The 19,047-nt window shown below is 47.7% G+C and overlaps 1 protein-coding gene across 10 annotated transcripts in view; it reads right to left on the bottom strand.

Moving 5' to 3' along the window:
- Trappc9 (trafficking protein particle complex 9) overlaps positions 1-19,047 on the bottom strand; it is a 682,458-nt gene that overhangs the window by 69,968 nt on the left and 593,443 nt on the right. The window contains exon 22 of one of the 10 annotated variants that reach the window (XM_033760871.1): positions 5,277-5,435. The exons of 8 other annotated variants lie outside the window; for them this stretch is intronic. In XM_033760871.1, the coding sequence (XP_033616762.1) occupies positions 5,290-5,435 (146 nt within the window). In that variant the 3' untranslated portion in view covers positions 5,277-5,289. Of the gene's footprint in view, positions 1-5,276; positions 5,436-19,047 lie in introns of those variants that run through there. One more of the 10 variants, XM_033760867.1, reaches the window with a different exon arrangement.

Below are 19,047 nucleotides of genomic sequence, written 5' to 3' on the forward strand. Positions count from 1 at the left end.
TGAAGGGAAGAGCCTCTCTCCAGACTGAATGTCCATCCCTCTGGATTGGGGGACAGACCCCAAGCATTTGTACCCCCTCATTCTCCCCAAGAAAGGCACAATGCAAATTGCTACTTCTGTCTCTGCATTTTTTTCCCTTCAGCTCCTGATTGGCTGTGGGAGCTTCAGCAAGGAACTAGGAATTCAGCAGCTCACAGTGAGGCCTTAATTTCCACTAACCCTGGTACTAGTTCAGGAATCAGTGTGCAAGAGGTCATGTGACCTTTAAAGTTCTGAACGACAACTTGCCCAGCTAGATTAGGTCCTTACTGTCACCAGTCAGAATCCTTCTGTGGACAGTGCAGAGGAAGTGTGTCACTCTGTGACACTCCCCAAGGTAAGGACACAGGATAAACACAATAGCCAGATGTGCACAACCCCAGGTGGGGGTGTCCTCTGGCTCCTGGCTACCTCTTTTTTCTGCATAAAGTTTCCTAGGCAAACCACTGAAGGAGACCACCAGCTGGGACAGGTTTCTAACTGTAAAAAAAGAACCCCTGGGGGGTATGTTTTACTATCAAGGACCATCACCTCACCATCCCCCTGCAGCTCAATTACCCAGAAGGGGGCCTTTTCTGAGTCACCTCTCCTGCTCCATGCAATTGCTATGTGGCCTCCCAGAGTCCCAGGACTGGTCTGACCCCCTGAAAAAGGGCCTGTCTGATGTGGCAGAGTGTTGGCCACTCATCCTCAATATTTGCTGTCCCCCAACACCTTCACATACATACCCAGTTTCCTGTCCTTCTAGGTAGCCAGCCCAATTGCGGTGGAAGCCCTTTGATTTCTCTTATCTGTTCCCACTCTCACTTGCCACCAAGACTTTCCTTCCAGAGTCCACCCATCAAGCCCAGGACAGTCCTGCAGGGCCATCGTGGCCAGCCCTTGGATCTCTCATCTGCAAGTCTGCACCATCTCCTCATGGCCTGCAGGTCTCTAGCCATGCTGACCACCCCTCGTCCCACACTGCATACGCCTTCCAAACTACACCTCAGATCATGGCACTCAAAAGCCTCCAGCATCCCACTGCTTCCAGGACAGAATGTGATCTCAACACCCACATGCCTCATCAGTAGACTCTTCTCTGTCCATTGTGGATTCCCTCTGACAAGCGGCTGCTCATTTGTGAATAGCTGTCCCTTAGTGACAGGCAAGCTCATATTCATCCTAGAATCTCTGCTGAAACACCTCCTCTCCCAGAAAGCCTTCCCCTGTCCACGCACAGGGTACTCATGGCTGCCTCTCTACTTGTGCTCCCACCTCACACTGTGCAGCATGGAAATTTTACAAATCTAAATTTATTCCCTGCAGACTGTAAGCTCTGTGAGCACAGAGACCACATCCACCATGCTTACATCACTCTCTAGGCCAACATGCACAGAGACAGATGTGTGGATGAACAAAGGGTGTGAACCTTTGGGTACACAGAGTAGCACTGGGCATAGAGCAGGAGAGTGAGCAGATACTACAAAAGGTCCTTCCTGGCATGTACTTTTTTTTCATTAACTGCTCAAAGCCACAAGGAAGAAAATCTGTAGGCACCTCTGGGGCATCTGTAGGAGCCAGGCTTCTTTCCCTTTGTTGACCTGGTCTCCTTTGGGCTACATTATTGGCTCTGACCCCTAAGGACATGTTACAGATACCTGCAAGCTGTGCCGAGTCTCCAGGAAGGAGATAATCAGTCTCATTGAACATTCTCTGCCCTGTCAAGGATATTTTTATGACCACCTCTGACAAATGGTCCTTTAAATGAGGCTTGATGTCCAAGGTTGCCTAGGAACTTGAATATCAATTGTCCCCTTATTACCCTCTCCTCTACCTCTTGCCAGAGAGAGGTCAAGGGCCTTCACCTAGCTAAGAGTGGGAGTGCAGTGGGGCTAGGGCTCTGCTAGCCTCATAATGCCAGGAGAAATTGACACACTAAAATTGCAGAAGGCCATGGTGTTTGGGGACAGTTCTTTTATGGGAAGCCTCTATTTTATGTAACCATTTACAAAATACCAAATATTATACCAACTATTATCCTGAGATGAGTCTGCCCTTGGCCTTTTGTTTGAGGTATTACCTAAAATGCTCTCATGTCTTTTGATTGTCTGGCTGATTAGGCCTGTCTAAGACATGATCAGGTCTTAAACATACATTCCTTCATGCATTCTGCAAACACTGAGCACCTATCATTTGGTTACCCATTGCTTGGTGCTACAAGGTGAAGGTTGTGGCCTTGTCAACGAGACCATTCTTAAAGGGCATTCCCAGCTAAGTAGTGCATGTGGCAGGAGAGGCTTGGGCAGAGGATCCCTGCTATAGCTAGGGTTGGAATGGCTTCCCCAAAAAAGTCCCCAGTGCTGAAGGAAGAAGTCAGAAAGGTCTACATGGCAGCCCAGGGGAAGAAAGGGCAAGTTCAAGAAATGCTCTCAGGAGTCAACAGACCCACAAAGGGATCCACTAAAAGTGAATCAAGCATTATGCTGTGTTCACCACTGGTCCCACCCTGTGCATGAGCTGCTCGTATCTCTCACTCCTCCTTGGGATCTCTGTGATCCAGGGGGCTCCCATCCATCCAGGTTCCCAATCAAATGCTACATCTTTCCAGGAGGCCTCCAGCTCTGTAGGGAACCACCTCCAAGTTCAGAGAACAAGGAGGGAAGGATGGGATGTTCCAAGAGCAAAGGGAGAATGGGTGTAACACCTTCCAGAGAGCCAGCTCTGTGCTCACACACTGGGATAAGCCTCTCCCTTTCACAACACGTACTTCTATAGTAGTTTGCCATGTTCCCTCCAACACATTTCATCTTCTGAGAGACAGTATCAGAGACACAATGGCTATTAATAAATAAGTGTTGTTATTTTCCACCAAAAGCACAGTAAATGCTACATTCAGGAGGTCTGAGTAGCTGAGCCCAGGCCCTAAGAAGTGTAAATGGCCCTTGGGGGCTAGAAACAATGAGAAGAGTGTGATACCAGAGTCCCACTCTATGTCCAGGGCATGACCAAAGATGGAAATAGGGTATATTTGTTGTATAAATAGCCAAGTGTATCACTGTTATAATTTACCAGGTGTTTTAATACCATATGATGTTATAGTCATAGCAATAGAAGAACTCAGAATATAGATTCTTGGTGATTGGTGTGATAGCCCCATAATGTACCCCCAGAAAGTCGGGTGCTGCTTGCTGAGGGCCCACGGGTCTGAGTAACAATGACTTTCACTTGCTTTGGTCTTGGCTAGGATGTCCTAGCTACTGCCTACTTGTAGATGGCCAAGCAGTGTGGGGTCTTAAGACCTCCCAATTACCCTGCCTCCATCTGAGAGACTCTCAGATTTTCTGCTTCAAGGATATTTTTCATTCCTGGCCATCCAAGAGAGAGCACTAAGAATCTTTTGAAAGCCGTATCTGCTGGGAAAGCAGTTTTATACATTCAGGCCATCTCTGCCAAAAAGGACTCTATAAGTAACCTTCTCTAAACTTGAGTACTTCATGCTAGTAGGTGTCTTACTATGCCCTGCAGTGCAGTCAGACAACCACTGGTGGGAACAGTCTTCTGAGACCAAATGCTCTGCATAGAAGTAGCAGATGCTTTCCAGCAACTGCCGATAACATCCAGAAAGCAAAGGATATAAGTTTGGAAACATGACACAACAGCCTTTGGCCAGCTTCAGCCCCACTGTGGACAAGATAGGTGATGTTGGGGAGACTTTTGACTTCCCAAAGCCTGTGACATGGAGGAAATGACCCTGACTGGGCTGAAGATGTAAGGCAGTGGGCTTCTCAGATGGGCTCTTCTGTGCTCTTCCCATAGGACTCCAAGCCCTGCTACATGGCCTCTGACCCAGATACACAGCCAACTGCTTTGCACTCTATGGTGAGCACACGAGGGCCAGGGGGAAAGGTGTCAGTCCTGCCTTCCTCTGCCATACAGCCCCTGGGTCTCATTTGGTGTGGGCTAAGTGCAGGAAATCACCATTGAGCTCAAACTCAATAACTAAGTCCTGGGCTCTATCTTCACATTCACTTGACACCAATCACTAGGGGTGCCACCTCACAGATATGGCAGTGGAAAGTTGGCTGGTGACTTTCTCCATAGATACAGGTGATAAGTGCCGGAGCTCAGCCCAGGTGTGTTACTTGATTCTTAAGATCCAGGGAACACAGGTGACAGCATGAATAACTGAGCAGCACTGTGAGGCACTCTAGGAGCCTCTGTGGGCCTGGGTGAAGAGACACTGAGGGAAGAAGATAGACACTGCCTTCAGTATCCCACGAAAGGGAAGAAATGTTGATCATCATAAAGAAGAACCTTCCAGTCAGAGCCATCACCCTCCAGGGAACAAAATACCACAGGAATTGGTCCCTGATGCACCTTGCTGTGGCCAAAAGGTCCTCAAGTCTGGGGATTTGGCTCAAGCTGCAATACTGGGACAAGGTGTTCAGGGCTCCCTGTTGACTTGCTTTACCTACTTGCTCATTTATTTTCTCAACAAATACTCAGGGAACACACTCCCTTTCCCTATTTTCCTTCCGCAAGAAATCAGGGATTGAGGTCTCCAAATGGATTTTTAGGAAAACAGTTTTCAGAATCACAAAAATGAAGGTTTCTTCAAATGGATTCTGCTTTCTCATACCCAGAACCGCCCCTTGCCACTCCAGGAATGTATTTCCCACAGAGGACCCAATGGAGACAGAGACAAGACCTCTTGCTTCCCTTCAGCACTTGGCTTTATCCTCCGAACAAGAGTATGTGGTGATTGGGATTTTTGTGACAAGTGAAGTCCAGAGTGGACTGAATGAAGTATCCCCCCAACCCAGAACCTCAGAACATAAACTTTTTGGCAATAGGGTCTTCATGAATTAGGACAAATTAAGGATCTCTAGATGCAATTATCCTGGATTAAGAGTAGGCCTTAAATCCTGAGTGGTGTCTTTATAAGAAGAGAAGACAGAGAGGCAGAGACACAAAGTACAAGGCCATGTGATGTAGCTACAGACTAGAGTGATTCCAACAGAGTGAAGCCAACAAGTACCAAGGACTGCTGGAGCCACCAGAAGCTGGAGAGATGAGATGGGTTCTCCCCAGGTCCTCCCAAGAAAGTACAACCTGCCCATAACTTGACTATGAACTTCCAGCCTCCAGTTTGGGGGAGAATAAATCTCTCTTGTTTGAAGCCACCCAGATTCTAGTATTTTATTACACAGCCACAGGGAAACAACTCAGACTCCGTTAGATTTTTTTGTGCCAAGGCCTGGTGGTTGGTCAGTGGACCCAGAAGAGCCAGCCCATACTGGAGTGGACTTCATTATGGCCATGTCTCTCTGTGGTACTGTGGCTTTGGTGCCTTTGACCCTGAGTACAGAGCTCACCTACATGAAGGTGGCTTGCCATGGACATCTTCTTGGAGTCTAGGGAGAGAAGACGGACATGAAAGTAAACATCTGTGTTACTTGGAGACTCTTCATTTGTTGCATTAGAGTTGATTCTACATACTCTGTGTCAGGTACAATCTGGCAACCTGGTAAGGCAAAGTTGGCTTAACTAAGACATAAATGCTTAAGTTTTCAAAGAAAAAGTAACATTTGGGAAAGACCAGAAAGGATTCAAAGGAGTTGACTTGGCAGTTGATGAGGAAGAAGTATGACCCAAAGTATGAAGGTAGGAAAGGGTCATGTTTTCCCACTGCTCTGGACCAGCATGCCTCCTTGCTATGTAAAGTTCCTGCTCCATTTCTCTCCCAGGATCCCTGCTTCCGTGGTAGAAGAGACACCCTGTAAATCTGGCCAGCACAGATATGACTGTGATAATAGTCAGCAAACCTACTGACTGAAGTCTCTGAGCCTTCCTCCTACCTAAGCTGTCTCAGCTCCCAGGGCAGAGCTCACCAGGCAGGAAGGGTGGTACTGCTAACATTTTCCTTATGGATGCAGGGGCTTCTGGAGTAGGCAGAACTCCAGAATCCTGTTGTTCACAGTGGTGTACTGAGGAAAGGCACCTCTGTGTTGCTTCCTAGGGAGATAGGGGACAGCTCCCGTACCCATCCAAAAGGAGCTTGCTGGCCAGGACAGTCAGCCCTCTAAACCATTGGAGGTTGTGTGACAGGTGACAGGATGGAGTCAGGCACAGGCTGATGTATGAGCCCAGAGATGAAGCCACTATCCCTGGGACTACCTGGGCAGGCTTCACAGCAGAGCCCCTGAACCTACGATAAATGACCAGCCCAAGGTATAACTGCATAGTAGCAAGAGAGAAACTGAGGAATTTGGGCTGAACCAGTGAAGACTTGGTACACAGGTAAGCCCAGCTTACTTTGGAGAATATGGCAATCCGAGTGTGGTGGGAGCTTTGAAATGAGGAGGAAGAATGAGCAGCAGACAGTCGACACATTGGCGATTAAGAACTCTGGACTGGACTTTTGTCCACTGGTCAGAGCTGTGCTTTTAAAAGATTTTCCTGGCATCACCACGACCAATTTGCAACCTTTCTTTTGACAGCTGCAGGGAGAGTTAATTTCATTGCCTATTGAAATACTGCTGTTGCGTGGCCTGCGGCTTTTTCTCCTCCTTCCTTCTTTTAAAAGAACAACCTGGGTATGGGGCATGCTACCTGTGGAAACATGCTTTAAAATCTCTACCACTACCCAGCCCTTTGTCCAGAGGACCAGTCCCCCAGCCAGCCCCCACATTCAAAGTGAACAACAAGAGTTTCTAAGGGGAGAAATAAGCCCTACTTCTATTTCCTGTCAAAGCAGATACCAACTTCGATCTGTACAGACATCCCCCACCGATACCCAGCTCCACTGCAGCTCTGGCAAATAAACACAGTCAGCAGGCATTCATCACATCTGCAAATTGAATCAACATCTTCTCTTGCCTTCTTTCCTAGGGCCATGATCGTGATCCCCCTGCACAGAGGCCAGCCTCCCACAAAGGAGGTGCACACAGTAGCATGGGTGCCAGGAAGGGCAGATGGAGCCATTCGCTTGCATCCCAGGAGGACTCTCACATAGCAGACACCAGTATAGAGGTGGCTGGCTACCCTCCTGCCTTGCAGTCTGCTGTCCTGCCCATCAGTGTCAGCTGGGTGAACTCCCAGTCCAGTAATTACTGTTACTGACAATCACTGACTCTACTAGGGTTTGGGTTGACTTCTTATCTAATACCTTCCCTATGATCCCAGGAGCTAGCTCTGAGGATTTCCATTTTACAGGCCAGGAAGCTGAGGCTCAGGAAGGTGAAGCAACATGTGGGGCAGCGTTGGGCCCACTGTGCCAGATGCTTCTGCAAACCTCACCAGTCCAGCTTTGGACCAGCCTAGCCCAACAGACTGAGTAGAAGCAGCTGGAAAGTGTTTACTGGTTCATACCCAGCAGTGTGTCTGGCACATGGTGAGCACTCAACAAGTACTGAATGGGTGGGTGCCCAAGTGTCAGCTGAGCAGTCTTAGGAGAAGATAGCAGAGCTGGCTGGCCTCACCTTCCACATGAACACCCAGAGTGGTGATGTGAGGCTGCAGCATCAGCAGGGGGCAAGGCCAGCACCAGACCTGGGCCTGGCCAAGCTCCCTGCACTGGGGGTTTCTAGGTTTCTAGGTTCCTACGCACCAGGCGACACACCCTAAAGTGTCATCTCTGCCTCAGGCAACAGGTGCCTCAGCAGGTGTGATGGGCACAATGATGGCTCTCAAAGGCCCTAATCCCTAGGACTTGTAAGTATGCATACTCCCATGGAAAAGGGAAGAAGGCTATGAATCCACCAGCTTAAGATAAGGGGAACACCTTAAATTATCTAGTAAGGTGAGATCAATGGAATCATCAGAGTCTTCAGACATAGAAGAGGCTGGTACAAGGTGGCATCCACCCAAGGAGACTTCACCATAAGGACAAATTCAAGGAAGAAGTCAGGGCCAAGGACCATGACTCCATCTGACCCTGCTGGCCTGACAGTGGAAGGGGCTGGAACCAATGAGGGCAGGGAAGTAGATCCTCCCCGGCAATCCCTCTCTAGAAGGGCACAGCCCTGATACACCTTGTCTTCAGCAGGGCAAGGCTTACTTCTGACTTTGACCTCCAGAGCTACAAGGAATAAGCTTATTCTGCTGAAAGTCATCCCACTGATAGTGCTTGTTAGTATAGTCACAGGCACCTAACTGAGCCTTGGGATCTCCCGAGGCAATCTGGGGAGGGCTGTGATTTTGTACTCTGTTCCTATTCTGCCTCATACCCATCTCTAGCAAGCATAGGCCAATGGGCTGCTCCAGGTTCACAATGCCCCAGGGGGCTTCCAAAATGGGCAGCTTCCCAAAGAAGCTGGCCTCCAGCCCACTTGCCAAGCACACAATGTTATTTTTACCCAAGAAGGCCTGTCACAAGAATGGATGCAAGGATAGCCCCAGGACCTCAGACTCTGCCCCTGCCCAGCTGATAGTGCCTCTGTCACAACCTCATTCTTCTCATCTGCAAAACAATGTGACTGATTGTTTATCTGGTTGTTCAGAGGGTCATGCGAGACAATAGGGAAAGTCTCCTGGCAGGGTGCCTGGTGCCAAGAAGGGCCCTGTTCAGGCTGGCTCCCACATCTCCTCCCCTCGTGAAACTATTGGGTTTTTAACATGTCATGGGTGAGAGAGAAGGATGGAACATTTCCGTCTCATCACAATGTTCCCTCATAGCTCTGTCTGTGAAAAATGGAGGGCCTATTAATTTTCTAGAAAGGCAAGTCATGAAAAAGGAATCACCTCCAAGGGAATGGAGCATGTGCAGAAGAGCTGCTGGGATTAGGGAGGGCTGCTCCACGGCCAGACTACTGCTGTTTGGATACTAACCACAAATTCCACATTTTACACTTTGAGAAAATAAAAAGGAAGGAGGGAGGAAAGGTGAAAAGGAGGGAGGGAGAGAAGTAAAGAAAGGAAAGAGGGGAGGGAAGAAGGAGGAGAAGAGGAGGAGGGAGGAGAAGAGGTGCACCCTCAGATCACTGCTTTGAGTACAAATTAGAATAAGGTTTTTGGAGGATGGTATGCAGAAAGCTTGTAGCCTAGTGAGTGAGACAAAAGTCACAGTCCAGGGAGCAATCACTCTGATAAGAAGGCACCAGGGATCCAGGCATTCAGAATGGCTTCACAGAGGAGATACTAACATGAGGCACCTCAAAGGGTCAGTGAGGGAATGTAAAGAGAGAAGGGGCAAGGGTATCACAGGCTGAGGCAGAGGCAAGACAATCAACAGAGATGACACTAGGAAGTGGTGCAATGGGCTTTGAACTTCCTGAAGCAAGTGAAGGTAGGTCTCTGAGGACCTCGGGTAAGGAGGAATATGGTCAGACTGCACTGCAGAGGTAGCTTGGGTGGACAGGGAGCAGCAGGGGCTATGTTAACTGTCCTGGCAAGAACAATGGCAGCCAGGGCTTGAGCTCCCCACAGAAGGTAGCCATCGATCCTGAATTGAATTGAGCTCTTAGTTCTACCTGCCTGATGGCAGCAGCACCATGGGGGCCGTAGCTGTCTCACCCTCTTACACAATGGATGTGCTGGCCCTAGCCAGCAGACTCACCTAGCCGGCAGATTCCACCAAACCTGCACCAGTCTGAAGCACTGGAGTTTCTTCTCCAGAGAGACTGATGCTGGAGGGACAAGGTGAATGCATCCTATGTCGACTGGGTGCAGTGAATGTGTTATTTCAGGAATAACATACATAGTAAGATAGGTATTTACAAATGACTTTAGAGAAGTACACACACACACATTTTAATGGTGTCTGAAAGAAAATGTAAATACTTCCCCAAGCCCTAGCTAATCTGTGTTAGCAAACACTATTCTTGTCACACCAGAAGCTCATTGATGCACCAGAGGTCTGACAGGTGCCAAGTGACAGAGTCCAGTCTCACAAGTGAGCTCAGAACTGCACCTAAGGATGAACCTTCCCATCCCCACCAGTCTTTGCTGTGCTGACTGCTGTACTGCCACTGGGCAGCCTGAGTGAGCAGTCTGGGCCAGTAGTCTGATCACCCATACAGTCTTTTGGTTCAATGCCACAGTGAATTAATGGCTCTCTTTATCACCCACGTTGATTACCAAAGTTATTAGCAAGCAATGGAAGTCATCTGGGCCAGTCCATCAAAGCATTCATTCTCTTAATCAGTCACTCAGTGATGACATATCACACAATAGCTGCAAGCCAGAATCTGGACATGCGGCCACCCTGCACTGCTGTGTCCTCAAGTGCAGAGACCTGTGGTCACACAGGCAGAATGAACCCTGATAATGCAAAGGAAAGGGGATGCAAAGTGAGAAGCAGACTAGATAAGAGGGCACTCGAGGAACCCATGAAATTACTTCCCAAAAGGACTTAGCCAAGGAAGCTGAGAGCTGGGCCATGATAAACAGGGAGGAAAAACTAGCTAAGGTTTCTGAGCAGGGGAAACCACACACCGCAGTGCAACATACACACACACACACACACACACACACACACACACACACACACACACTCACACACAACCCCAGGAGCCTGCACTGAAAACAGGACCAGTTCTCATTCTGGATAACGGATGGAATCCATTCAATTCATTTGGACAGAAAGATGTAATTGGCAAATACACACGTGTTTCCAGAGCTAGCTGATTAAATTCTATACCCACTTAAAGACAAATGTAGAAAACATAAGCTGCTTCTGCCCCATACTAGGCTGGGAGGAGGAGGGGCATGGGTGTACCTCTTCCCCATGGAGCAGCTGCAGATAGCAGGAACAGAGAAGACCACTCTTGCCAACAAACAGGGGCCTCAGAATTCCAGGGACCAGGAATGGGTCTGCAAAGTACGCTACGAGCCCCCCAGTCACTGACACAGGGCAGAAGTGCCACTGTTGCCTCCCTTGGATAAGGTACTTGACCTGATAGCTTTCTCCGAAGGCACTGGGAGGGCAAAAAGTACAGGGGTCAAGGCAGATGATGGCCTGGCCTGAGACAGCTGGGCCAATGACAGACACCTGTTAGATGGCCAATTACCAGTTGCGAGGGTGCCCACACAAAAGGATAGGCACTTTGTTCACTCTTCCATGTGCTTCCCAATAACCCTGTAGAGAAAGTACCATGCACTGGTCTCTTGCCTCAGAGCTCATGTTGCCTCTTAATGATTGCAGAAAAACAGACAAAACATATGCATGAGAGTGTGCACATGCACTCTAAAGGGGCACTGCAGAGGACTGTGGCTTACCCACAGTAAACACTCTAGAGAGGAGAGCATCCAACATCTATCAGAGAAACAGGATATGATACATGAAATATGCATATATATGTGTGTGTTATGCAAAATCTTTGAGTGCATATATCTCAAGTGGGATCACTTTCTATATATAGACATATAAATGTACAGATGCAGCTCTCTCCATATGTGTGTGTGTGTGTGTGTGTGTGTGTGTGTACATATACATCTTCTAGTCCCTGAAATAGAAACTTGCATACATACATAGATTACAGTGTTTAAAAAGAAGCTCCAGACTGAAAGCATTTATTTTGTTCTTTCTTTCTTTATTTCCTTCAGCAGCCTTCCCTTGGCTCAGTGTTTGCTTCTCCAGTTCTGGATGCTGTGACTTCATAAGCCACAGCTTCATAAACCACTGCAGGTTTACTGTCTAGACGGACTGTGCCATGCAAGTCTACAGAAAGATTTGCTCAGTATATGGAGTGCTTTGCAGACATCAGAAGTGAAACAGAAATCACCTCCAAAGGCTTTCACCTGATCAATTCGTAACATTCAATATAGGTGACATTCTGGTGGGCACAGCAACCAGAGCCTTCACAAGTCTTCCTGACAGTTAGTGCAAGGCTATGACCCCTCAGCCCCTGAGTGACATGACCACAGGTGCTCAGTGTCCTCTTGGATTCTGTAAAGTTCAACTCTGGCCATTCCTCAGGCAAGGTCACTCCTGGACCACATTCTTCCCTGAGGCCTCTGCCTATGACACTTGAAGGAGAGATCCTGGGAAAGAGCCTCCAAAATATGTCTCAGGGACTACAGCAAAAATCAGAGCAAATGGGAATGGAATCTGCAGGGTTGGATGGTTAAAGATACTACCCCTCCAGACCAGGAAGAGAATCACCACTGACAAAAGCCTGCAGAATTGCTGTCCTGGGCTATGCTTGTGACCTGGGCAGCATCCCTATCTCAGGTGTCAGCAGAAGCCACAGCTGCCCCTCAGGGAATCTCACTGTGCCAGGAACCAGAGCAGAGATTGGGATGCAGCAGCTGTTATCCTCCTGGCTCCAGACTTCGCTATGTTCCTTGTTGTAGCAGTAAGAATTTCTTATACAGCAAGGAAACTACAGAGTAATGATAATTTTACACTGTGAGTGTACTGTATTTACAATATTAGGTAGATCATGTATTCTAGGTTATATATCATAGTATGTAACACTCAGTAAACATTGCCAGGATAATATCATGGGCTTTAGCATCTCTGAGCCAGCTACTCCATACCAGCCGCTAAGTGCCCTGTGCCTTCTCGCTTCTTTTCTCTCACAACCCCTGAGAGGTGAGTATTAAAGTGCTCCTTTTACAGAAAGTGACCTGGGCCACAGATGAAGTGTTTCCTCAAGATCACCCTGCTGAGACTCACATGTGAGGTATCTGACTTGAGGGTCAGCTTGCCAGTTCTGCTCAGCACAGTGCCCACTTCCCAAGAGGCCTGGGGCTCTTCTGTCCTGAGGGCCTGAAGGCTCTTGAGCCCCTTGTTCACCCAAAACCCCACCTGCTAGGAGCTTCCTGCTATTTCTCAGTCCCCATACTAGCCACCCAGTAATACTGGAACCCATTCCCAGTCTTTCCCTGGGGGCTAGGCTATTATGAAAGTTCTCCGGCATCTATTTCCCCATCTGCTACACAACACAAAGTGGGACAAGGAATTGGGATGAAGCTCAGAAGGAAAGGAAAAAACTAGAATTTCCAAGAACTTACCTGTGCCCATCACAATGATGATTATTTTATATCTGTGGTTGCAGTCAGTGCTTAGTTCTGTGAAGTGGCCAGTTCTCATACTGAGCAGCCAGCAAAGCCAACTCTAGAGCCTGAGGTGTCTCACTCCACTATTCAGGGCCCAAAGCCACAGTACTCCTCATGAGACAGAGGCTCCCAGTGATGTTTTTGATATTGCAATTCCCATTTGCCTCTGTCCTGAATAGACTGGGTTACCTGTGATATTTTAACCACAAGTCATGTCACTGTTAAAGAAAAGTAAAGTGACATTCTAATATACAAGCCAACAAATCTGATAAAGCTGGGCCATATAATTTGCCATTTTTAGGGATTCAAGTAACACAAGGAAGACTTTTTGCTATGTAGATGATTTAAGCAACCAAGTCATCCATCCATCCACAAATTTATGCAACCATTTAGGCATTCATTAGTCACCTACACAAGTGTCTACCTATTCACATCTGATCCATTCACCCAACTACACAGTGACCCATCCAACCATTCACCCATCTCACTATGGACTCATTCTCTCACCTACCCACTTTGATGCTCACCTCTCCAACAACCATGTACTGAAGTACTATCTCAAAAATCATTCCAGAGAGTGGAGCATCAAGATTAACAAGATATTCTCAGAAAAACTCAGCCTAAAAGATATCATATACAATACAAATTAAAGGGCTCCACCCAGATTTTTAGGAACTCTCATGAGAATAAAAATAACAGAAAATGCACATTAGCTCAACTTCCAACCAGAGGATGGTGTTATGGGTCACTTCTATGGTGTTACTTTTAGAGACTACCTTGTTGGTAAGTAGAGGAACTTCTGTGTAATAATGTGATCTCTAACAATAACATGATTTCTAACAAGAATCATGAACAAAGTTCTATGGGAGCAGAAAACACTACACTATTTGAACTTCACCTGATTTAAACCTTAGCCAGTGTGGACACACAACTCCCCTTCCTATCTTACCATGTTGCTCCCAACAGAATTGATATGCTCAGAGCCAGAGCAACTCAGAATTTAGAAGTGCTGAGCACAGATGCTACCAAATGCTCCTCCATCTTGACTACAGGCATTGTGCGAAGGTGAGAAATGAGTGATTTTCCCAGAAAATACTATGTTGGGGGAGGCAGGGCATAGGGCAGCACTGGTCCAGCTGTGTACCACTATTGGTTCTACAGAGAAAAACCAGCAAGAGTGATGCCATGGACATAGGGATAGAGCCTGGGAAGCTGAAGAGTGCTGAAAAGCTGAATGGGGATGCTCAGTGGGGGAAATGAGTCAGGAAAGGAAAGGATTTCCTGTAGACTTGTTGGAAATATTTATGCTTAATGATCTTTGGAGCATATATGGTAGCTGCATTTTATTACTAACAGAACTGGCATCAAGAAAAAAGCTCAAGTCATTAGGCTCTAAGCAGTATAGTCACCTGGAGGAGTTGGGTGGGCTTTCTCTGGGAGGAAGGACAATGGCTTTTGGTTAATACACAGTCTTCTCAATTCCTTCTCAGATATCCTGAGAAGGTCAGTGACACAGAGAGCACTCTGCCAGGAGCTGGGGTATCAGAGGCCATCTCTGAGATCTGAGACTAGACCCTTGCCCTACCCCAAGGCCTGAGGAACTGGACTGTAAGCTCCTCACAGAATGCTCAGTATGCAGCGGACTTCACCAGCACCTGCTATCTCCCCTTGTCCTGTTTTGCCACTTAGGAATTTGCTTCTCAGGGATACAGTTTCCACAGGCATAAACAGGCACAACAGAGCACAGTCGGGCTGATGGCTCTCACCCAGGCTCCCGGAGACACTAATGGTGTTAATGGTAATGACTTTCAATATTTCAGACAGTCAATTGGAAATAATATCCTCCACTGCCAGCAGAGACTAAGACAGCATGGTGTCTGTTCCCTTTGGGCTGGGTCTCAGTTCACACAAGGTTGCACCATTGCCTTGGGCCAGCCAGGAACTCTGGTGGACAGATGTTTTTGATTCATACCCTGAAAACAGGAGTTTGTCAACCTTCATTGAATAGGTTGGGGCACAATCTTTCAAACTACAGGTGGATCTGTGGAGCAGGAAATGTAAGCATAATTTTTACACTTACAGGTGCGGAGAGGAGACCACTGATGCCCCTCTAAATATCTTGTATCAGTCAATGACCGGCCCATAGTTTTTCTTTGATCAAATAGATTATTTGCACCATCTCTTTTGTAATGGATCTGAGTCTAAGCTTCCAAAGAAGTGTTCAGAGATGACACCAAAGCCTGGTGCTATACTACTCCTGTCTCCATCAGCACAGTGAAGCAGGATGCTCAGTTCTGGGAATGCTTTGGCCCATAGGCATCCCTGTCCCAGCTTGCTCCAACTCCATGAACTCAGCACCCACCTGGGACATCACTGTGGCAGAAGCATGGAATTGCAGAACATCTGTTCTGGAGACTCAGAAAGCCAGCTTCCCTGCTGCATCAGGGTCTTTGTGAGATATCCAGTGAGGGCCAGCAACATCATGTAGTCAACCAGAAGCACTTCTAAACCCTTTTCCCTCTGGAAATAAGTAGAAGATGTATCTACGGTACCTATACTGCCTGTGATCTCTCCATCTTATCCATTACAGGGCCCAACTCAGTAACAGGCACATTTATCTGGCCAGCAGGAAGAAGATAATGGGAGAAAGTGGCAAGGCCTATTGTTTCTGGGTTCCCAGCACCAGCAAGAAGGATGCACTTACTAAATGTTTGCTGAGGAAGTGAACAAATGAACAGACAGACAGACAAGGGAAAGAAGAGACATATAGGGCTTCAACCCTGACTTCCCAGAGGACGTAAATTAGCTCCAAGCTTCAGGAAAGGAGAGGCAGGTGACAGCACAAGGCTAGGACTCTACTTTCTTCTAAGCCAGCAATGGTCAGGAGAGTGCAGGGTCTGCTGAGTGGGGGCAGGGCATTCAGTGCTAACCTGATAAGCAGAACCCTGTGTCCCATGGGATGAAAGCTGGGGCAGGTGGGATAATGTGATAGAGGGCAAAGGGCTCTGGTTTTGGCTTGGGGTGCTGAAATTTTTATTTGTGAATATGTAAACCATTAAAATTTTATAATACATATCTACATACATCCAATTATGTCATGTGTGTACATCTGTAATTACATATATATATTTAGATAACATGTAAATATTAATGTTATTGTTTAGTTCTCAGAGCAAATGGTCTTACTGCAAGGGTCACCCAAACAAAATAAGGAAACTAGAAAAACTGATATATTTGATTCTCTTTTATCTTTGAGTGGTCTGCAGTAGAAAAATTAGCCTTTTCCATCAGATGATCAGACCCTGAGGTTTTATGAGGGCATACAGTGTTCAGAAACCTCTTCAGGCTGAGTTCTGCCAACACACCAGAATTGTCGCCACTCCCCACATGAATCTGGAACATTAAGAACCAAAGTTGTCTCTCTCTGAGTCAGAACCTACAGGGCTGGCTTCCTCTCCAAGCTGCAGCTCACAGATGTGCCACTAGCAATGTCTTCAGCCAGGGAGTGGTATGAGCTCCCCTTAGCTCAGACCCTATTACAGTCCACTCTGGTTTTGCAGCCGTGGAAACTGGCAGTGGTAAAGTCCTCAGTGGTCTGGTCTGTGTCTGGAGCCAAGCAGGGGATCCTGGATTCTCTCTGCACCAGCTATATGGCTCTGGCAAAGGGGCTTCCTTCTCTGGGACTCAATGAGATGACAATGGTAGGCGTGTTCACAGCAGCGACTCCTGAGGTACACTCAGCATTATGTCTGGTGTCCAGTAACATCATAACAAATACTGCCCTTCTAACTCCCTGTTCTTTTTCTCTCCTGGTCAAATCTTACAGATGTGCTGGCATGATCCTGGTTGGGCCAAGGAAGGGGCTATAGTGGGTTTTCCAATGAGCTCAGCAGAAGGGCTACCACGAGGGTATTGAGGCCTACACTGGACTGCCTAGGAAACACACTGGCCTGCCAACAGCCCAGAAACTCACACCAGCCTGCATACTCCCCTGCAAGTATGACAGGGCCCCTGGCCCTAGGCAGGCCCTCTGGTTCCTTAGGCTATGTGATCAATGATCCTCATCCACAGCTTACTAGGCTCCTGTGACAGGCATGTCAATTATTAAACTATGTTTGCATTCAACTGCTGTTTGCTCGCATCTGGGAGTGGCAAAAAGACCCTCCTCCACAAATACCATGGAAGACAATGAGGTCCACCCAATTACCCTGTAACCAGAAACCAGGACCCAGACCAAAGACACATAAATAAACACAACAGGTCTAAAGATTCTGAATCTGAGAGCACATCAGTGGGCGTGGGAAGCAAATAAAGAGCAGCTAAATATTTGTTTTCCTCAGGAAACAGTTAAGCAGCCTAGGCTTTCCAGACTCTGCAGAGAATCTCAAGCAGCTCCTACACAGCTGTGGGTGGCATTGGTGCTGCAAACCCAGCTCTATGGCCCTGACAGCCGATGTGACCTCAACAAACCTCTTTGCTTCTCTGAGCCTCACATTCAACAGGCTCACATTCGGAGCCTTTTAAGTGACAAAAGCATCACCAATATGGCAGGTCCACATGGAGATCTGCCACAATGAAAACAGAGATTCCTGGCCAGCTTATCCTATGTGCCATGCTAGGCCTTATTAAACATACAGGCACGGGGATGGAATCCTCATGTTTGCAATATTCAGGTGAGTCTCAGATGGTCAACTTAGCATCTATCACCTTTCCTCTGGGAACTGCTGATGAAAGCCCTATAAGGTGCACACCTAGGAGCTGCTCAACAAATATGCTCCCTCCTCTTGGGATGTCTCAGCTTCACCTGGGCACCTCAGTGGCACCCTGGGACAGAAACCAAATGGTTCATGGTTTATAAAGTTCAGAAGACTGGCAATTCCTTAGGGCACAGACTGAGCCACAGTTCTCTTGCTTCAGCAGTAACAGCATGCCCTCCCCTAGAACTGCAGAACCAGAGGCGGTAGGCTGGAAAGAAGCACCCACATTCTGAGTCGGACAGAACTGAGGCCAATGGCTGCTTCATCTCTTGCTGGCTAAGATTGAGCAAGTGACTTCAGCTCCATGAGCCCTGGTCCCCTCATTTGATAGCAGGTAATGATGCTCTCCCCCTCCCAAGGCAATAATCTAGCTTGAAAGAGATGTTGTGTGCAAAGAGGAGGGACTCAAAACAGACACATGGGGTGCAGTCAGCTTCTTCCAGGAGGCTGTCTTAACTCCTCCCGCACTCCAATGTGGCCAACCCTCCTGCATCATCGTTGCCACCTTAGGATTTGGGAATTTGGAGAAGAAGGCTGCAGACACCTGGGGACCACAGATCAAGGACTAAGTTGGGAAATTTCAACTGGCTTTGGGGGTGGGTATATGCAATTTCTTTTCTATTTTTGGCTGAAATCATTCCAGGACCAATGCTGCTCCTCTCAGGGTCAGTTTCCTGAGGTTGTCTGTGCTCCCCTAGGAGAGAGGCCACAGAGAGCCGCTGGGACCAGGAGTAGAAAGACATGGCCTTGGGAAGTAAACCTGAGCTCTTGAAGGAGAAGAATATATCACATGCTCCCATCCTTGGGGCCCACCTTGGCCACCCTGAACTCACCTGAAACACAGATTGGCAGCCAGCCTGCAGGCAGGCAAAGCAGACCTGTGGTTGTGGAGTAAGCATATTACTGCACCTGAGCTGGCTCTTGGCAATCTTTCAGCAGCCATTTCTTCCCACACCCATCTTGGTACCTTCCTGAAAATTCTGGGGTCCCCATAGAGCCCATGCATGCCCAGCTCTTTCTATACCTGTATACGCCCTCCACCCTGAGGCTGTTCTGTTCCTGCTGCTTGAGCCTAGTAAGCTACTATGCTTCATATTTCTACTCAAAGGCTACTTGCCCCAGAGATGTCTTGACTGCCCAGTGTGATCCAGTCTACCTATCAGTCACTTCTACCACCCAAGATATCTTCCCCATGTACATAGCACTGCCATTGTGCCTGGGCCACAGGCATGACCATTTGGGGACTGATGGCCTTCTCTGGGACAGT

The sequence above is a fragment of the Fukomys damarensis genome, unplaced genomic scaffold, assembly GCF_012274545.1.
Source record: "Fukomys damarensis isolate Sample0158 unplaced genomic scaffold, DMR_v1.0_HiC HiC_scaffold_5, whole genome shotgun sequence".
Classification (NCBI taxonomy): domain Eukaryota; kingdom Metazoa; phylum Chordata; class Mammalia; order Rodentia; family Bathyergidae; genus Fukomys; species Fukomys damarensis.